The sequence below is a fragment of the Prunus mume genome, linkage group LG1 (genome assembly GCF_029339155.1).
Source record: "Prunus mume cultivar Tortuosa linkage group LG1, ASM2933915v1, whole genome shotgun sequence".
Taxonomy (NCBI): domain Eukaryota; kingdom Viridiplantae; phylum Streptophyta; class Magnoliopsida; order Rosales; family Rosaceae; genus Prunus; species Prunus mume.
The window spans coordinates 31,631,150-31,651,832 of NC_142698.1; the positions used below are offsets into that span (position 1 = coordinate 31,631,150).

General features: G+C 34.6%; 1 protein-coding gene and 1 long non-coding RNA gene across 5 annotated transcripts; one reads left to right on the forward strand and one right to left on the reverse strand.

The window, feature by feature from the left end:
* The first annotated feature begins 524 nt into the window (after positions 1 to 524).
* LOC103329081 (Leucine-rich repeat (LRR) family protein) lies at positions 525 to 6,618 on the forward strand. The gene is given in 12 exon segments (XM_008231514.3): positions 525 to 823; positions 927 to 998; positions 1,074 to 1,166; positions 3,382 to 3,463; positions 4,559 to 4,615; positions 4,755 to 4,819; positions 4,908 to 5,003; positions 5,273 to 5,359; positions 5,453 to 5,533; positions 5,632 to 5,890; positions 5,893 to 6,078; positions 6,081 to 6,618. Coding segments are annotated over 12 exon segments (1,479 nt in total). The 5' UTR covers positions 525 to 724; the 3' UTR covers positions 6,383 to 6,618.
* Positions 6,619 to 13,626: 7,008 nt separating this feature from the next.
* On the reverse strand, positions 13,627 to 15,603 carry LOC103329091 (uncharacterized). 4 transcript variants are annotated; one of them, XR_513898.2, is made up of 6 exons: positions 15,482 to 15,603; positions 15,304 to 15,392; positions 14,844 to 14,927; positions 14,492 to 14,765; positions 14,304 to 14,381; positions 13,627 to 13,862 (listed from the first exon to the last, which is right to left on the reverse strand). It is a non-coding gene; the product is annotated as an uncharacterized LOC103329091 (long non-coding RNA). The 4 variants fall into 4 exon arrangements; XR_016123267.1 differs by having other exon boundaries at positions 15,486 to 15,504; XR_016123266.1 differs by lacking the exon at positions 15,482 to 15,603 and having other exon boundaries at positions 15,304 to 15,475.
* Between the last annotated feature and the right edge of the window lie 5,080 nt (positions 15,604 to 20,683).

The window sequence follows — 20,683 nt, forward strand, 5'->3', positions numbered from 1 at the left end:
AGAAGATGGATTCATAGTGAAGGAAATTTTTCTCTTTCAACCCCACAAAATGGTAGATAAACACAAATTTTTTTAGGGTTAGGTTTTTAAACCGTTTGATTTTTTCTTGGTCAAAATCAAACCGCCAATTTCATTGATTAGGTTGGATTGATGCCCACTCCCAACTTTTTCTTTCTAATCCCCATTAAATGAAGAAAAAAAAATCAACTCTATCTTCAATTTTTACTTCAACATACTTTGAATCTTGTAGCTATTTAATTCAATCCTTGACTCCAAATGTGGACTTCAGGCTAGAGCATAGGGTAGTAAGCAAGTTTGAGGCTCTGTAAGAAATTGGCATTTTGCTAAGTCATAACTTCATCCTTGCAAATGTTTCCAAAGCAATAAAATAAGAGTGGTGATTTAATATTTTAAATACACTTTTTATTATAAAAAAAGTGTAAGAATAAAAAGAAGAAAATCATAAAATAAAATAAAAAAAAAGAAGAAGAAAAAAAGAGAGAGACAATAGAGGGCCCAAGGAGAGAGCCGTCGAAAGCCCAGAACAAAATTGCAAGGACAAAAGTCATCATCACCCCAGTATTCCAAAACCCTAAACGCAGCTAACGCAAGCGATCCTCTTTGAGCTCGAAACCGAAATGTATTCTGCAGCATGAAGTTGCTTGCATTGCAAAAGCAAAACCAAAGCTAGAGTTTCAGCGAAAGCACAGCACAAGGCAGAATCATGAACCGTCTGAGTTTGGAGCAGGTGCTCAAGGACAACAACACCCGCGACCCCAACTCCATTTCAAGTCTCAAGCTCAATCACAAGGCTCTTTCCGATGTACGACGTCGTTTTTCTGCTCTCCTCCTATCCTTTTTTCTATTTTTTGGTTTATTATACAACTTCCTTTATAGATAATATTGATGTGTGCGTAAATGTGTAGGTGTCGTGCTTGAGCGAGTTCAAGAACTTGGAGAGGCTCGACCTCAGCTTCAACAATCTCACTTCTCTTGAGGTACTTGTCAAGTTGTCATCTTTCATTTGTGTGCTGTGATTTTTGTGAAGCTAAATTTGTGTGCTTGAAAATCAGGGGTTAAAGTCATGTGTCAATTTAAAATGGTTGTCAGTTGCAAACAATAAACTGCAAAGCCTCAAAGGTATTGAAGGACTTTCTAAGCTCACTGTAAGTACCAACCATTTCCTACAATTTTCTTTTGTTGCTTTTTATATCGGTGTTCGAAGCTGTTCATATTTGGAAGATACCCTTTTAGCTACTTGCATTCTTGGATAGGAACAGCGTTTGGATGTGGAAGTTTGTGTAGGGTAGTGCATCATGTAGTCTGGACTTGTTTCTAAAGCTCATTTAGTGGTAATTTTGAATTTTGAATTCCTGGTCAGTTGTTTTTTTTTTATGCTACAGTACTCTTGTTATACCATAAACTTGATAACCAATAGTTTATGGTTTTCAATTTTTCTGTTGCAGTTAGGATTTCTAACATAATTAGCTTCCTCCTGATGCACCTGGTTATGCTTTCTGAGCAACTTGTTCTCTAAACAACAGAGAGCAAGAAATCATGGCTACTGAGTGAGCCAGTGATGGATTTTCCCAGAACAATTAATTCAGATATATTAAGTTCTTATTTGTTAAATTACATGCCATTTTGCATGTATAAGAATAAGAGCTTATACCCAGAGTCCTAGCTCACATGGGTTTTTCATTCAAAATTATATCTTGTAGTGGTTGGTATTATTGTTATCATGCTTGATATGTTTTTGAATGGAAGGCCCATGTGTGCTGCGACCATGGAAATCTTTTAAGAAGAAAAATGTTTATATTAGAAAATTTGTATAATATTATGGTTATATGTAAAAGATGATATGAAAAATATATAATATAGAATAATACATCAAACTCTATCCCAAGAAGCCATATTTTGTGGCTTTGATTGGTTGACAAATTAATATGCAGGACATCAGTGGATCAAGTGAATATTTTTAATATATTTATATATATATATATATATATATATATATATATATTTATGCATAGAGAGCTTCCATTGAGGGATCCCTCAAAGTAGCTTATTTGAGGGACACCTTTGTAGGGCCCACTCCGTATTGTATTTCACTAATCCAAACAGTCTATGTTTTAGATAATCATTCAAAGATCATCTCTACAAAAAATCACTTGAATCCGATATTGTTTGACCACTAAATTGTGTTATTGAAATTTTAGTACTTTCTTGAAGCACAGTGTTCATTGATTTTGTAGGATTCAATTGGATGTTGAAACGGTTTCTGATGTGTCTAAATTTTTGCAAGGATGATCTATGAATGTAGACTTAAAAATTAGATGGTTTGGATCGTTGGAAAAAAAATCGTAGGGTACCCTTAAGGGTGTCCCTCAATGGAAGGGGATTGATATATATATACCAGTTGAGAGTGAAGTGAAATTTTCAAATAGTAAGAACTATGGACACTACAATCCTTGTGGCTGTGACTATTGCAAATTTACAATTATATTAAAAATTTAGATTTTGTACTTCCTTAAGAACATTTAATCATAATGGGGAATACAACTACATATTCCGTTTTCTTCAGATTAGATGATTTGGAGACCTATCTTCACTCTGTGTTTTACAAATATATTGAAAACATAATCTTTAGTGGAATTTTTTTCCAATGTGTTCCACCTGAATTGTATTCTCCCTGCTATCCTTATTGGCATGATGAAAATTCCTTTCAAATTTGTCCTGAAAGGAATTGTGCTAGGACTTAGTTCCCTTTTAATGTGGTGGTCGCCAAAAGTTTCATAAATCCTAGGCCTGCCTGTCAGCTACTTTTCTCCATAAGTAGGAGGGTCAGTTTCAGATGAGTAATTGAGTTGACAAACGAAACTTTAAACAGAGAGTGAATAAATATGAAATAATTATACTAAACAAAGAAATTTGGGACTAGATTGAACTAGGTAAAAGAAAGACATTTATATCAGTTGGAAGGATTGAGACTAACCTGACGGTGTGTTTTGAAATCATTGTTAGGACTTACGAGAGGAGAAGTAATAGGAGAAAAGTCGAAGAATAAATCTCTAGTTTTCCCTGCTTATTTCTTCTCTAGGGACAAACTCTCAGCTTCTCCAAATATTCCACCTTTGAGAGAAGTAAAAGGTATGCCCTAAGAGAAATTGCTGCTTTTTGCTTTCTTGTTTCTCCACTTCCTAGAAACAATTTTTTAGACAGCTTACAACCAAGAGTGCTGATAGTTTATTTTTAGACATTTGTTTATTTAAGTTCATTCTGTTTAATTAATTTGCTCTAGATAGGCCAAGTCAAGATAATTCTATACTCAATAAATCCAATTTGGGTTCTAGAGTCACTCTGTTCAATCTTTGTAATCAGGTGTTAAATGCAGGCAAGAATAAGCTCAAGGTAATGGATGAGGTCATGTCTATTGTTAGCTTACGTGCAGTGATATTGAACGGTGAGTTTTTTTGTCTTTTTTTGTTTTAAATATTATGAGAATATCATTTAAGCTCTTCTTCAAATACCGTCTTTTTATTATTGTTTTTTGGTTTTTTGTGAAAACAAGATCAAAATGGAAAGATCTAGACAAATGGGTAACCAAGCAAACTAAAATGGACACCGACAAAAATGCGACTAGTAGTATTACTGACACCATAATAGAATGTTCTTTTAATAGCACACTTTGTCATATTATGGTGGTAGGACATATTATAGGACTCTAAGCACATTTTCTAGCAATGATAAGAGCAAGAAAGCAATGGCTCCAAATCCTAGAAACCTTTATGATGTAAGAAAGGAAATAGCCAAAATCATGATATCCTACATCAAGTGGACTAATTATAGTGAATAGTTTTATGGGAGGATAAGTATTTGCCACACCCAGTACGGTATTTTAATATAGGTAGTAATTGTGCTAACTGTTCGTTGTGGATGATGGGAATTCTCCACTGTGGGTATGTATTAAGAGATTCCAAAAGTAGGTCGCTTATCCTTGATTCTAGAAAATGTTATGAGGTGTTCACATTCTCAAGGCTGCAATATTTGTTCTAACAAAATTAGTCGTTCATTTCCTGTAATTAATTCCTCCAAGTGTTCCTACTTTGTGAATGAAGAAAAAGTTCTAGTTGCATAGTGCTAATTTATCTGAAATTTTGAATTTCATCGTACTTTGAATTTCAGTACTATATCTATGCCTATATCACAGATAAATATGTCTCTTTTGGCCCAAAGTTGGTTTGTAGAATGAAATTCATAATTCCAAAACATACCAACCATTATAAAAACCATGTTTCCCATTTGGGTTAAAGCACCTACTGATCCCAAAAAATAAAGAATTTTTGTGCTCAACTTGACAAGCAAGGATTAGAAGCTTTGCCTTACTTTAGGGGGCTAATATTTTATTATTGCTCATATTTTTGCAAACACAAAAGAGCTTCTCTCTCTCTCTCTCTCTCTCTCTCTCTCTCTCTCTCTCTCTCTCTCTCTCGTTCTCTCTATCTATCTCTATCTCTCTATCTCAACTGTTTCTCATTTTATCTTCTGGGTTGTGTAGATAATGAGATTGCTTCAGTTTGCAGACTTGAACCTCTGAGAGACTTGAACACTCTTGGTATGAGTTCTAGTTCATGATTCATATTTATCACGGAAAAATGAAAAAAAAAATCATTTTTCATGACTGATACAAAACAATAGAGTTCTGACTCGAGGAACACGAATTGTGCTCTCTTACTTTTGAAATTTTTCTGTAGTTCTTTCTAGAAATCCGATCCGTGACATTGGTGATTCTCTGATGAAGGTGAAATCTATCACAAAGGTAAACAGTTTTCTGGTTGTTGATTGTCCTTGGTGGTAATATCATTTACATTCAGCTAAAGCCCTTGGAATATGTTTCTTGGTTCCAGCTTTCTCTCTCCCACTGCCAACTTCAAACTATACAGTCTTCACTCAAGTCCTGTATTGAACTGAAAGAGCTCCGTCTTGCTCATAACGATATTAAGGTTTGTTTACTGTTGATTGGTTTAAAAAACCTTTTGTAAAGTATGCTTTCTCTATGTAAAACTGCAATTATCTTTTTTTCCTTGCTCAGTTATAGTAACTGTTCTTTTCAAGTTATGCAGTCATCTCATGTTTATTTCTTCCCTTTAATGTTGAAAATAAATTTTGTTCATCAAGTAGCGAGTTTTGTTATGTGTGTGTTGTCAGGGTTTGCTCATTAGGTTGCTCTCTCTATCTCACTCACTCATTCACTATCTGTGTGCATGCTCAGGGTCTCCCAGCCGAGTTGGCTCTTAATAAGAAACTCCAGAATCTGGACTTGGGGAATAATGTGATCACAAGATGGTCCGATCTGAAGGTAAGATGCAAGGAGCAGAAACTTTTGTTTCTCTATCTTTCTTTCTATCTTTGTGAAAAAATGTTCCTGAATCTTGGTTACATTCTGAAATAGGTGCTCAATTCATTGGTCAATCTGAAAAATCTCAATCTGCAAGGGAACCCTATTGTTGAAAAAGATAAATTAGCAAAGAAGGTATTGGTTACTGTCCTAGCCTTTTTCCTGTTTGGATCTCTATCTTGACTCCAGTTTTACCCTTGTTAAAAATTCTTATAGAAAAAATGATACTGTAGATTAAAAGAATATTGCCGAACCTGCACGTATTCAATGCAAGACCAATAGATAAATACATCACCAAGAATGAAAAGGGTGCTGGAGTTGATGAAGTTGATGATTCTTCACTTAATGCTGCTAACAAGCAAGAAAATCAAACAGAAAAGCGAAAAGATAGAGACTTCAAACATCTTACGATGGCTGGAACTAAGGGTGGTATTGGTAAGCTTGGAAACTCTAGTGATTCTGATACGAAGAAATTGAAACCGAAAAGCAGAAACTAGATGACAATGTCTCAAACCACGAAGTTTTGGTCCAGGGGGATGAAAAAAGAGATCATGTCAAGAAAAAGAGCTACAAACATCAGGTGTTAAATGAAAATGATCCTAGTAATCTTCAAAAAGCTGGGGATTTGGAGAAGGAATCACAGAAAAAGAAGCAGAAAAAGAATCCACTCCATACCGAAGATATACCAAGGTTGGGAAAAAACTAGAGAAAGCAAAGGTGAAACAACAAGGTGAACTTGATGTTATTGATGATGCAGGCACACCGTTTTTGGAGCTTTTTTCTTTTAACATGGGAGATGCTGAGGTTGGTGGTGAAAACAAAGTTAATGACAAGGTCAGTGAAGAGGCGAATTTGTTGGGTGGCTTAGTAACCTTCCCTTCTAAAAGGAAAAAAGCTAAAAACCGCGGCACTGGTTCTACTCTACAGCCATTGCCTGTGAATGAAATTGGAACAGGCGGACCATCAACATGGGGTGATGACTAATGTTGTGAAGGCAGATGTTTTGAGCCGATGAAATTGTGTTGAGGTAGCTTTCAGATTGTACCTCTTCTATTCTAGTCTTCCTCAAGTTTGGCTAAAATCGTGCAACACTAGTTGTAGATGTACTTGCTATGTCTAAAAATTTGGGTCAGGACACTTGAATCAAAGCAGTATAGAAACGTTTTGGTTGACTTTTTTACTCATCTTTTTCTAATGGGAGTTTTGACCATTTACTTGAATTCCTTTTTGTGAAGTATGATTTTTCCCACTTAAAGATGCAAACAAAATGGCCGAAAATGAAATATTGGCTTGGCTGCTATATTTTGGCTTGGTGGTTGGGGATTCATGGTTTAAATGTTTAGTGTGATCAAGGAGGGTTTTGGACTGCAAAGGTATGTAGAACTTCTTGCTCAACAATTGTGGTAAAACGAATCAAGAAACGCTATTATGATATTATCCCATCAAGTGCATAATGGAAATTTACTTAAATCGTTCAATTCAGGCTCATTTTTAGCTTTAAATAGAAATATGACTTGTATGCACGAGTGAACGTTTTTTAATTACTTGAGTTACAAGTTCTTTTTATTTATGAAAAAACACTTTGCTTGAAGGATTGAGGAAAGTTTATATTCATACATTGTCTTTCGTTTTCCCTTACTCTTTCCTTCTTTCCTCTCTTATAGCTCTTGTAATTCCCCCTTTATTGTTCACTAAACAAACAAACAAACAAACAAAATGAAAGTGTTACCAAACAGGAATTGGTTATCAAAGTAAATCATTGCATTGCCTCCAAAAGCACTTAAAAACAAGCTATATAAAATTATGAGCAAACTGGTTTTAGTGGGGAGCAAGTATGTTCTGCCAACTTTACCATTTGCAATCTACGACTACGAGGGTCTAGTATATATTGATACTTGTGGAAGAGTCTCCAACACCACACAAGCACATTGTTCTGGAATAACCGACAACTCTTGGCAAAATTCTCCATACACTATCATACAAGACTTCAAATTGTCGCATAGCCTCAGGAGAATATCTCGCACATGTGGATTTGCTGCAAATGGAACTGCTCACAATTTGGTTCTCCTCCACCATCAAAACCGGTCATGGCAGCCTCGTAAGGACAAATACTTAAAATGTGAAAAATGAAAAAAAAAGAACTAGGGTTTTGAAGCTTGTTAGTGAGGCTGTAAGCTTTGCCATTGTATTTGGATCTTAAATTTTGTGGGTGAAATTTTGGAAGGGGTGATGGGGTGTTTTATAGCCTATGTTGTGCCTGTGGTGTAAGCGTAATTAGCTTATAAAAGTTGGGGAATCAATTTGCTAATTAGGTAAACTATTACAACCATGGCTTGGCCTTTTAGAAGCTTGTTGACGCTACTAAATAATCCAGAAAATAAATGCCTTAAATATCCAAAGAAGGCATGACCAAATCAGCTAGGTAGCAACCAAATACGGCGAGACAATTTCTTACAATCAATTACAAAATAAGCCAATCTACCATGGAGTTTACAATCAATTGCAGAAGACATCTGGCAGCTTCTTGAAAAGTTTGATCAAGTGACTAATAGCTACAGAGAGGCTAACAGGGTTGCAGATCAGTTGGCCAAAAAGGACATCGTTATAACAACTCATGTATTTGGTTTAGTCAATCATTTCCTTTTGGATGTCCTGACTAGAGTTTATTTTGACTTGTATGGTTAAATTTTAATGTATTTCAATTTTCAAAAAAAGAGACAATTTCTTATGTAGACTTCAACCACGTGTTGCAATCATGCATAAATTAGTCTTTGCTTTTATATTAAGGAAAATACTTGGCACTTAGGAATCCTTTCTCCTTGCACTCAAACCAGAGTTTATCTCTTACACGCAAGGAACAAAGTTTATACAAGGACTTCTTTGAAATTTTAGAGGATTTGTGCAAAATGAGCAATAAGGCCTTTCTTTTTTCTTTTTTTATTTATATATAAGTAATATTGATGGAGGGGGGAATCGAACTTAAGAAATTGAGTGCGGAATGTAAGAATAAATGATTTTAACCACTTGAGCTCAAGTGCTTTGTAGTAAACAAAGCTTTCAAACAAAAATATTATAAAAGGAATTGGGTCCTATACAATAGAGAGCAAACTAGGGCCTAAGATTTACAGTAATAAGGCCTTCTAAGACAAAGCTTTCAAACAAAAATACTATAAAAGGAATTGGGTCATATGCTGTAGAGATTGAACTAGGTCCTAAGATTTACAAAACAAAATCTTATAAATACTAAAGGTCCATTTGGTATCCTATTCAAATAAAGTGAACTCAAAAACCATGATTCATTTTAAAAACATGAGCTTTAAAATACTTGTTGAAATAGTGTCTCGGGTAGAGTAAATAGATAACCAGAATATGATTGGACAATGATGTCAATCCCAAATCTAACTAATAAAATCTTGCAGTAGAAGTAAATTAACACAAGGATTTTTGTACCCAATGGTACGAGGACAAAACCCAACCGGAAAAACCTCTATAAATCCACTAAGAATGGACTATTACAAGACTCAAGAAGATAAACTTTAAACAAGAATCTATCCAATACTTTTGTCGTGCCTTACTCAGTCCTTGCTTGAACTCTCTCAAATTGATGATCCTCAAGAACAAGCATGCCCGCACACAGCTTCCAATATGGAATATGAAATATGAAGATGCAAACTAGAATTAAAAAGCTTACAAAGTTGCTTTATCATTCTAATTTTTCATGAACTCACCTTTACTTCTCTCAATATCAATCTCTCAAATTAGTTTTTGCATAAGTAAGTCACAAAGGTCTTCAAGCTTTGTTTTTTATCAAGAGAAATCACGTTCCAAAAAGAGTAGGAAAAAGTAGAATTGGTTTTAACGTGAAAAAGAGGAAAACAATTTTGCTGATTGATTTTATTGTGAATTTCATTCCTAATAAAACTAAATGACAAAAATATAGTTTTCCTAATATGATATGCAAATGCAAATTACGTTGTAGACATAATCACCCTTGATCTGCTCAATCTAAATAAGTCTTGTGGCCCAAGTTAATTTGCCTAAAAACTAGGCCTAAATCTACACAACGAGGACACAATTACAAGTCTAGGAAATTAAGCCAATTCCTAAATAAATTCACATTTACACTGATTTTAAGATATAAAAACTTGTTTAGTATTGAACTCCAAACTATTTTTAAGATCTAAAGAAAAATTAAATATCATAAAATAAGAAACCGTAGATTCCAAAATTGAAATTAACAAAAGAAACGGAAAAATTGAAGCCAATCCGATTTGAAATATGTGAGATGGAAAGAGAGGGAGAGAAGGAGTAGGAGAGAGGAAGGAGAGAGGCAGGTTGGGTGTTGGAGAATAAAAAAACTGAAAAAACATAGTCTTAAAAATTGGGTATTTTTGAGTTTGGGTTTTCAAAAATTGGCCTACCAAATAAGTTTTTCTGGTTTTAAACTCATTCTATTTTTTGAGTTTAAAATGTTGGATTCAAGTCAAAAACAAATCACCCCTAAACCCTCTCTTTTTTTTTATTTTTTTTTTTTGGTGTCGATAGAAAGGGGGAGGAGGAAGTAACACATATTGGGTTTCTCTTGATGTCTCCTCTATGGTTCCAACTCGTGCCATAGGGGGGGAGTGGGGAAGCACCTCAACCACTGAGGTAAGAACCCATTGGCATAAATACTAAACCTATAGGCGGTTGGACCTTTTGGCTTTTAGTATTATTAATCTATATATAAGAGGTAGAGAAATGTGAAACATTCAAAATACCATAAAATGCCCTTAGTTAATGCAAACGTTAATAATTGAAATTATTAATTAAATGAGAATAATATAGTAAACTCACACTTTTTCATATTAAAAAAAATTAAAATTAAAAGAAAAATCAGATAATGGATCCTATTTTTATGGAATACAACTACCCATTATCTTTTTTAATTCTAAAATAATTTTAAAATTTTAAAAGAAGGAGCCTCTTGCAGGAGCATAAGCGCATGTGGAGAGGCTAGTTATATATTAGACTTATTTATTGTAGTGCCCTCTGAAACTATGATCAATTCTCACTTTACCCCTTGAAAGTTAAAGTGACCCAGAATGCCCCCTTAACCAAGGTTTCGTAGTTCACTTTACCCCTCACCATTAACTCAGTTAAAAATTCTGTTAAAAATGATGACATGGCACGAAAGGGACCCACCTTTGTGCTGAAATGTGTCACATATGAAAAAATAATAATAATTAATTTTTGTTTCTAAAATATTTTTTTTTTTTCAACCCACTGATTCAATATTCCCTAGTGCTAGCCCTAACCCATCAACCCTTATTGCCCCTCACCCTTCCCCTGACCACCCCCTCCCCTCTGCTCCCTACCTAACACCACCCTTCCCACATCCTCGTAAAGAATGTTGCCATATCCTCCCATATCCAAAACTTCTCACCCCTGCTTTTTTATTTCTCAATTCTCACCACCAAAACACCATATTGTTCTGTTTTATTTGATTTGGGAACCAAAAGTCTCCAAATACCAAAATAATGTCCTACACCATATGAATATTTTTTTTTCTCATAAGACAGAGAGAGACAAAAAGAGATAAAGAGAGAGGAGTTTGGGTTTGGGGATGAAGAACAACATGGTGGCTTTATGGGTTTTCTAAGATGATGAGTGGTTATTGCATCACTAGGTGCGTTATGAATTTGGGTGCACAATTAATGGGTCAATTTTAGGATTTTGAAGGTAGTGGGTTTTGGGATTTTGGATTTGGTTTGTTTGATTCTGGAAGGTGGTGGGTTTTGGTAATAAGAATTGAATTCATAAGAGGGAGAAACGAAGAGGGGGTGATGTGCCTTATATGTACATACCCGCCTCCATCTAGCACGAGGCCTTCTAGGAGCTCACTGGGTTTGAAGTCATGAGAACCCCGAAGGTAAGCGAGTTTGGGCTAGAGAAATCTTAGAATAGGTGACCCAGGGAAGTTGCTCGTGAGTTCCCAAAAACAAAATCGTGAGGGCAGAGAAGGGGGCCCAAAGCGGACAATATCATGCTATGGAGCCTATCCCGGGATGTGACAATTTGGTATCAAAACTATTCTACCGTGTGATGTGAGTGTGCAGACGAGGCGTCAGGCCCTAAGAGGGGTGGATTGTAACATCCCACATCGACCAACAGAGAAGGGGGTGATTTGCCTTATATATACATGTCCTCCTCCATCTAGCACGAGGCCTTTTGGGAGCTTACTGGCTTCGGAGTCATGGAACTCCAAAGTTAAGCGAGTTTGGGCTAGAGCAATCTCAGGATGAGTGACCCACTGGGAAGTTGCTCGTGAGTTCCCAAAAACAAAACTATGAGGGCAGAAGAGGGGCCCAAAGCGGAGCCGATCTCGGGATGTGACATGTGGCACTTACATGGCATATATTTCATCAAAAGGGTGGGTTTAACAGAGTTAACGGTGGGAGGCAAAGTGAACCACCAAACTTTGGTCAAGGAGGCACTTTGGGTCATATTTTAACTTTCAGAGGATAAAGTGAGAATTGATCATAGTTTCAGGAGGCACTACATATGTGGTATCATAAGTTGAAAAATATTTTGTGGTACATTTTTTTGTTTGGAGGTGGATTTGTTAAATTAAAATGAATATAGAATATAGAATAAAATAAGAATTTGGTGGAACTCTTAAAATTGGGGACCTATGTGCACCCCTAGCGCCGCCCTAGCCGTATGCTTATATCAATAGCTCACAATTTGGTTGATGGCAGCCTTGTAAGGACAGATACTAATGAAAAGAAAAGGAGAGTAGGGTCTCGAAGCTTGTTAAAGCACTTCCATTTATTTGTTATGGTAAAATGTAGAAGAGAGACAACTATTTTGGGGTAGAAACTTACTTTTTATGTGAATAATGACTGTCTTAACAATTTTTTTGATGCATTCCCACCTATTACCATGGCAACCCAAAGTCAACCACAATTTACATTAGATATGAAGAGAGGATTTTGTATGGAGTTTTGGTATGGGAATTGAAGAATATGGCTAGGTATTTATAGAAAAAAAAATCTGAAATTTTTGTTTTTTATTTAAATTTTTTTATTTATATTTAAATTGACTGCTGATATTACAATGACGTCAGCGTTAGATCACTTGCTTAGGCAGCAACCCAGGCAAGTCTTGCCTTTGAGCTTGCCTACGCTTGGTTATGACCCACATTTTCCCGGGCAGTTTTGCAACGGTTGCAATGCTAGGATGGGTTTTAAAAGCCAAGGGCCTTTTGCCTAGGCAACTCTTAGTGCTGGAACTTGCTCTTAGTGAGGTTGTAAGCTTTACCATTGTGGTGTGATCTTAATAAGCTAGTAAGCATATTTTTATTTAGTTATAAATTACAATCGGCTTGTGTGTAGATATGCAAGTGCAAATAGGTGTGTGAGTTTATATTGGCTATGGGATCTACGATTTGAGGTTGGTGTCGTTAATTACAAACAATATTGTACAATGAATTGTTGGGCTGTTAAGACTAGGTTACCCCAATGAAAATAATAAATCATATCCATATTTATGGTATGTTTACTTATCAGAAATAGGGAACTAAGGAATTGGGGAATTTTAGGGATGGAGCAGCTAAGGAATTGATATGGGAAGAATCATTTCCATTAAAATATTTACTAACCATATGCAATCAGTAGATGACTGGAGATGAATCAGAATCTAAACTAATTTGATTACTGAATGCCTTGCACATATAAATTATATAATTTCTTCACCAACTTAGCTACTGAAAAAATTAATTGGCAATACCTTATTTTACAACCAGTCACTACACCAAACACATCTATTATGGTGCACAAAGCACGTCATGAATTATCATTCATGACGCGAAACACGCAAGCAGTAAAAGCCCTCGTCCTAAATAGTGTTACTCAATCACGGCGTGCATGAACGTCTTTATAAAAACTTGAGACGACGTTTCCTATGAGACGTTGAAGCAATTACAACACGCTTTGCGTGCCTTAAAAGAACAATTATGGCGTGTTCCGCGCGCCTACTTAAAAGACTAATTATGGCATAGAATGCACGCCATAAAAGAGTAATTAATTCTCATTTAAGACGTTCAATGCACGCCATGTTTAACTTTAAATTAAAAAAATTATTAATTCATTGCCTACTCTTGTTTCATATTTACAATATACTTATATCATCTATTACTACCCTAGATACAAAATTTCACAAAACGAAAAGTAGTATTGCAACCAAACTTAAAATAAAGAACCATTTCATTGAAAACTATACCAATCATAATCAATTCCAAATACAAACTCTATAAAGTATTAAAGAAACACATAATAGTGCTGCCACATTTACAACACAGCTTCCAACTCATTCACTCATAATAGTGCTGCCAAACCTACAACATAACCTAAGCAAAAACCTCATGATAGCACTGGCAATAGACATCATCTAACAAGAATCAAACTCACACTTGCTCTGCCACCTGCATTTTGTTAGAAAACTCATTTTAGCAATTGAACTGTTGTAATTTGCCAAAGGAAAAACTTGATAATAGAAGGGCAAACCTAAGCATGAATGTTATGATTGAACTGTGCATCATTAAGGAAAGAATTTGACAAAGGAAAAAATAAAAACAAAACAAAACAAGAATATTAGAAGACAGGATGTTATGATTGAAGTGTGCATTATTAAGGAAAATGGTGGAAAAAAATGTGCCTCCTGTATATCCAGAAAATCGTTTGTATACCTTTTCATCAACACAACAAAAATGGACAGAGGCATAACTTGTCGTTCTTCACTTTGTTCTTTACATCAAACGTACAAGAACCAGATACATGACTGATAGATTTAACCTCTAATGTTTCCTCTACTGCCATATCATCCAAAAGAAGTATGAAAGAAAAACGTGCCACATGAAAGTTACCTGATCTATACTAAATTTTGCAGATTGAAATTGTTTCATTTGATGGGTATTTTGGAACCTGTCAGCGCCATCTAGAGCCTAATAAACAAAAAATTTGATGAAGTTATACAGGAAACTGCAAGTTTCTAATATAAAGTACATAACTTTTTGATTCTCATATGAATTGGAACATTTGAGCAAGATTTTACCTCTCTCAAACTATGAATAACAAGTTGAATTTGTCTCTGAAGTATTTCCTCTGCCATTAGATGAACATTTCAGCAACAAGTTGAATATCTATCAAACTATGAATAACAAGTTGAATTTGTCTCTGAAGTATTTCTCTCTGAACATTTCAGCAACATAAATGCTTACAACCAAAGAACACAGATGAGATATAATATCTTTGAGCTGAAATGGTTTTCAGCAGCTTCGCATATCTCATCAACTTTAGCCTCCTAAACCTTTGATTCCAGTCAAGTTCTGCCAAACAGAAATCAGAGTAAGGAATCAGACCTTAACATGCTCAGTGTAAGAAATTGGAGTTTAAATTCGTTTTACCTTCTTCGTATGCATCATCAAGCCATTGCAGGTGTAGATCCCAGCGTATTCAAGCTTCTTATTATCCCGGCACCTAAGCAATCACTACACAAAACTCAAGCGTTACTATTAGAATTACTTAAACGAAGAGGTACTCATATATTTCTGGAGTTTTTTTTAAGAAATATAGAGCAAATCAAACAGAATTTTAAAAATACGAAAAGAAAATCAAAATCTGAACACGAAATCGAAGACGTACAAAGATCGAGCTTGAAACAATGAATATTTAAATAAATCGAGAAAAATAGTTAATGATATCGATTTTTCTGAATTGAAACGAAAATAATGTGCGAAGTGGTATAAATCAAGAATTAAAGACAATGAGGCCTCCTAACCACATGAATGCAGTAAGGAACATGATTCTAAACTATAAGAAAATTCATAATCAAGCATTAGGAGTTAGGGCTTTGGAGAATCGCACCTTTGGAATGTCACTGAGAATTCAACTTCGAAGCAATACGGCTCAAGTAATAGTCTTCTCGCGAACGAGAAACTGGAGCTCTTGATTAACTGTGAGAGAGAATTTAGAAATTGTAAGAGAAAGAGATGGAGAGAGAGTGTATAATATAGAGTAAATCTCATAAACAACTAGTACATACTAACAATATGGAGCCTGGCAGTGGATTTTTGTTCTTGGAGCAATTTGGCATTAATTTGTATTTTTCTAGGGTTTAGGGTATTTTGGGGTTACAGTAAAGTTGTAAGGTCCCGTTTGGTTTACGGAATGGATTTAAAGGAAAATCACTTCATGTCATTTCTAAGAAATGGGAAATGAAAGATTCTTTTCCCGTTTGGTAATGTCGGAAAGTAACTGGAAGATTTCACTTTATTTCCTTTCTCGTGTTTGTTTTGAGTAGGAATGAAAAACAAAATTTGTATAATTTTCAATTATACCCATATTAAATCAAATAAAAAAAGAGTGCATTTAGTGATACATTGTAATTCTAAATTGTTCATGAGGATAAAATAGTCATGAAAATTGTGCATTGAATGAGCACAAAGGAGAAAAAGTCCATTACCTCAGCCAATTATAAATGCTAAAACCCAAAAGTAATTCAATTAGGCATATTGACAATATAAATGAAACAATCCTTAAGAAATTGGCCATTAGTTTTGTGGATATTAGAGGAGAATTTAAAGCTTTTCTTGGCAGTATTCCATGAGACCTCTTGTTTCCTTTGAAACTCTGCATATTTTATGGATGTGGAGTCAATCATGGAGGAAGGTTGCACAAAAATTAGAGTAGACCTTGTTTACTTAGATTTCTCAATTTGATGATGGTCCGGCCAGAGTGACTGTAAGTGGCTGCAGCAGCTGTCCCAAAGTTGAAGGTTGGGTGGTACGGTGGCAATTTCCTACATGACCGTTACACGACTCGAAACCCGCATGGAAAAAACACGATTGAACCCTCACGATTAATAATTGGGTAATTTTGAGTCAACCCATTTTGACCCGTTTATTAAATGGGAATTTCAGTTCAACCTCCCAACCCGTTAAAACACATGTGTAACCCGTTTATTAAGCGGGTCGTGTCAACCCGTGTAAGACACGCCAACCCGAGAAAAAGTATAAAGAAATAAAGACTCTTCAAAACACACATATGAGGTTTAGAACCCCCCGTCATCCTCATTACTTTCCAACATCTCATCCACCATGCTAGATACAACTTTGTGATTATATACTATGCCTTTTGATATTTATAATGTTTCTTTTTCTTCTTTTGTTTTTCTTTCTTTTCTGTCTATCTTCTCCTCTCTCTTTTTTAATTTCTTTTCCTTCTCTCTTTTCTCCTCTCTTTTTTTACTTCTCTTTAGTTTTCTCTCATCTCTTATTTTTTTTCTTTCTTTTCCTTCTCTTTAGTTTTCTCTCCTCTCTTTTTTATTTTTATTTCTTCTCTCTCTCTCTCTCTCTCTCTCTCTCTCTCTCTCTATTTTTTTCTTTTCCTTCTCTCTTCTCTCCTCTCTCTATCCTTTTTTTTCTTTTTTTTCCTTATATTTTCTCTCCTTTCTCCGTTTTTTAAATTAAATTTTTTCAGTTGTGACTTTTGTAACATGCATGTTATTATTTATCAACCCGTTACACGACTCAAAACCCGCACGATAAAAGATGACCCGAACCCGACACGACACGTTTATTAAATGGGTTGAGTTCGAGTTGAGTATTCTTGACACGTTTAATATCCCGACACGACACGAACCCGACAAGACCCGACCCATTGCCAGCCCTAATTTTGACTATAGTACCTAGATCTGAAAGTTAGGTTTGAAACTTTCTCAATGGTTAAATGTTAAAACTTGGGTAATTAAATTATGACATAAAAAATGGCATGAATTGTCATGCTGGTTGTCGCGTCAATTGGTATCGTTAAGTTGAGGCCCGTAGCATTATTATTTTTTCAATCTCCTAAGCCAACTCCATGCAATCTGGTGGACTGGCAAATCATTGCCTTTATAACCAAGTATGCAATCTTTCTATTGATCTTCTTCTATGCTTAAAAAAAATATCTTTAAAAAATGCCTAGCTAGTAGCAATTAGGTGGTGAATGAGATTAGCTATGGTCATGTACACATGGAGCTGGTGTGTGGAAACAAGCAAGTTCACACATTGAAGTCCACTCAAGCCAACCCAGAGAAAGTCAAGACAGACTCTAGTTTAAAAACGTGGCTAGGCGTTTTATTAATTTGATTAGCTTTAGCATCACTTTCTTGGATCGTTAATTTCTTATTTTAAACGAATATAGATTGCTTATTAGCCCAACCCAAGAATCAAAGAAATAAAGTATTGGATTCTTATACTTTGGATGGTACCATGCCAACCTCTTTTTTTTTTTTCTTTATTAAGTTTTGCAAAATTTTCTAGAGAGGTTTTGGAAAAACACAAAGGAGAGAGAAATTTTATAAAAAAGTCAAAATAGACAAAATTGACCTTATTTATTTTTAGATTTCCTAAGGAATCCTTTACATTGCATGTTTTTTATTTGAAAGTTGAGAGGTTTTTCTGTCTTTTTCAAAAAAGTTTTAATTTTTTAAAAAAGTGAAAATTTTTTTTTTTCTAAAACTTAAATTTACTAATTTTCTATTGTCTCGCTTTTAGCATGATCACTTTCTTGGTCTGCATTTTGGGTGGTTAGTGATGTCACATTGGTTGACTTTAGGAGGAATGGAGACATTAACTAAATAAAATAATCACAGATATAATGTTTTTAGTCAATTATGTCAAATCACATAAATGTTTATGCGATTAGGAACTAAATGAGGAGCCAATTCAAGAGAATAAGTGAATGGAGGACCTACGCCAGAATGTGGCAATATTAAAAGGGTAGAATTTAAAGAATAAAACAAAATTGCATCACTTTCATTATCACTATCATGTATTTACAATTTAGAGACTATGACGATGAGTCATGTGATACCAATAAATTTATTAATATCTTTGCCCAGATACGATGCTCCATCTATATATATCCGTAAATAAATAAATAAATAAAAATAAAAGCATTTGCACGATAAGCAATATGCCACGTAGATTGAGCGATAGGTTTTTTGGGTGTGAAGATTAAGAGATAGTAAAAACACGTAGTTTCTCATGTCAACTTTCCAAAATGGCAGGCGTCCAACCTCAGAAGCAGCCGCCAGTACTTATCAACCAATTTATCCATGTTGGAAATTCAATGTCTGCGGACGAGGACCCATGGCATCGCACAAAAATTTCAAAGTATACTCAATAGGGTTGAAATCCTTATCACTTATGTGAGATTCCATTGGAGAAAGATAGATGTATCATTTAGTGATGGAGTCCTTTATAGACTTCTAATAGTCTTTGAAAACAGATGAGACACTATGATAATTGGTTAGGGCAGAGTTTGAAAATTCTTCTTTCAGTATATTAGAATGAAGCACGCCATTTTAGAAGTTTAGACTTTCTTATAAAAGAAACATCACTTTGCCAGTGGAGTATAACTCAGTTTGTTGAGCTTTTCTCCCTAGAAGCAATCTTATCGCATTTGGTGTGTAATACAACTATACTATATTCCTAAGAACGAGATTTACATTAGCGTATAAAAAAATATAAAAAACAATAAAGGATAAGATTTACGTAGCAAGTTGAAGATAACACCAAGTGAAAACCATGCACACACCCATCATATATTAGTCATTAGCAGCAAATTAATACATATCGTAATCATGTGGAAAATATGTCAATAATTTTTATTTGCTCGTGACGTCCCCTTTCATGGACAAACGCTAATATTATCTCTAAACTATTCCACCTAAATTCTTTCAACTTGGCGTGTATATCTGCTTGTCACCGGTAGGAACACAACAGTAGAGTAAGTAGCTTTCTCTTTCTGTCATCCAATGCATTTAATAAACTAGGTTTTCATAAACAAATCCATTTATTCACTTTCAAAACTTAAAAGCGGACTGAACCATTTAACTTATCTCTAATTTGGATTAATTACCGGCCTAAGCCGGATAGTTTAAATTTGTGAATGACAGATTGAAACGACAACTTGAAGTAATTTTTTTTTTTTATACAAACGATATTTTACTTTTAATTTTATTAAATTACGAAGAGAGGGGGTTCAAACTTGAATACAAAGTGAAGAGCATATCTGCTGTAACCAACTTGTGTCTGTAAAGCCTTTATGTTTTTTTTTATTTTTGGGTAATTGAGAAATTGTAAAATTTAATTAGCAGCCATGAACAAGCAGACGTACGTACGAGATAAAATAGTTTTACTATGCACAAAAATGGTCTTGTTCAGACCGATCGATAGTGAAAATAAAGATGGTCTTAGTTTGCTCTAACAGCGTTGACTAATATATTAACCAGTCCGGCGTTTCCAGCTATTGCACGCCAACAAATTTGTAATTTTTTAGCTTGGCTGACTGGTCACAAACAATAAACGACCACTTCTCTAATTCGTGCATGGATCCCTGAGAAAAGTACACACATCTTTCTTAGCGCAACCCATCAATGTATTTTAACCGTATTTTACGTTAATTCTTCAAGGGCTTTCTTTGTTGAAAAAAAAATAAAGAACGAACATTAAAAGTTCAATAGGAGTCTCACGTCTCATGTGATTAGTAAGTTTGGAGTTTAATACCAAATAAGTTTTTAGATCTTAAAATTAATATTTAAAAACTAATGTTTTTTTCTTAAAAAAAATAAATTAAAAATTCTTTTTTTAAACAGGATACCAAACAAAAGTTCAACCGGAATCCCACGTCTGGTGTGACTAGTAAGATTTACAGTACCCATTTTATGAAAAGAAAAAAAGAAGTTTTTGTTGACATAGCAGCTTCACAGAAAGTCAGAAAGGCATCGATCAACGCCGTCCACTTGCACGCGTCATTATAGTTAGAGCATATGCCAAAACAGTGTTAAGTAATTGAGTTTGACTGTTTAATTTAGAGTCAAGTCAAGTAAAGACAACCAAAAATAGACACATCAGCTATCGCTTATGTCATCATCAAGCTTCTGATAACGGTCTAATTAATCTTTAAACAATGTATATGGCCTCATCCTACTTCCTCGTCAAATATATTTATTATTAATTAATTATACCATACCTAAAATCTTTCAATGATGTTTGGTAAAATAACTGAGAATTAAATATTTTAGCGGGCTGTTTGAAAACTATTTTGTTTTTATATTTTTTTTATAAATTAAAAACATGTTTGATAATAAATTTGGTTTTTTATTTATTTAAATAAGGGCTCTTTTTTAAAACAACTTCAAAATATTTTCATTTATTAGTTTTTGTTTTTTTTTTTCCTTTAATGATCAACTACATGG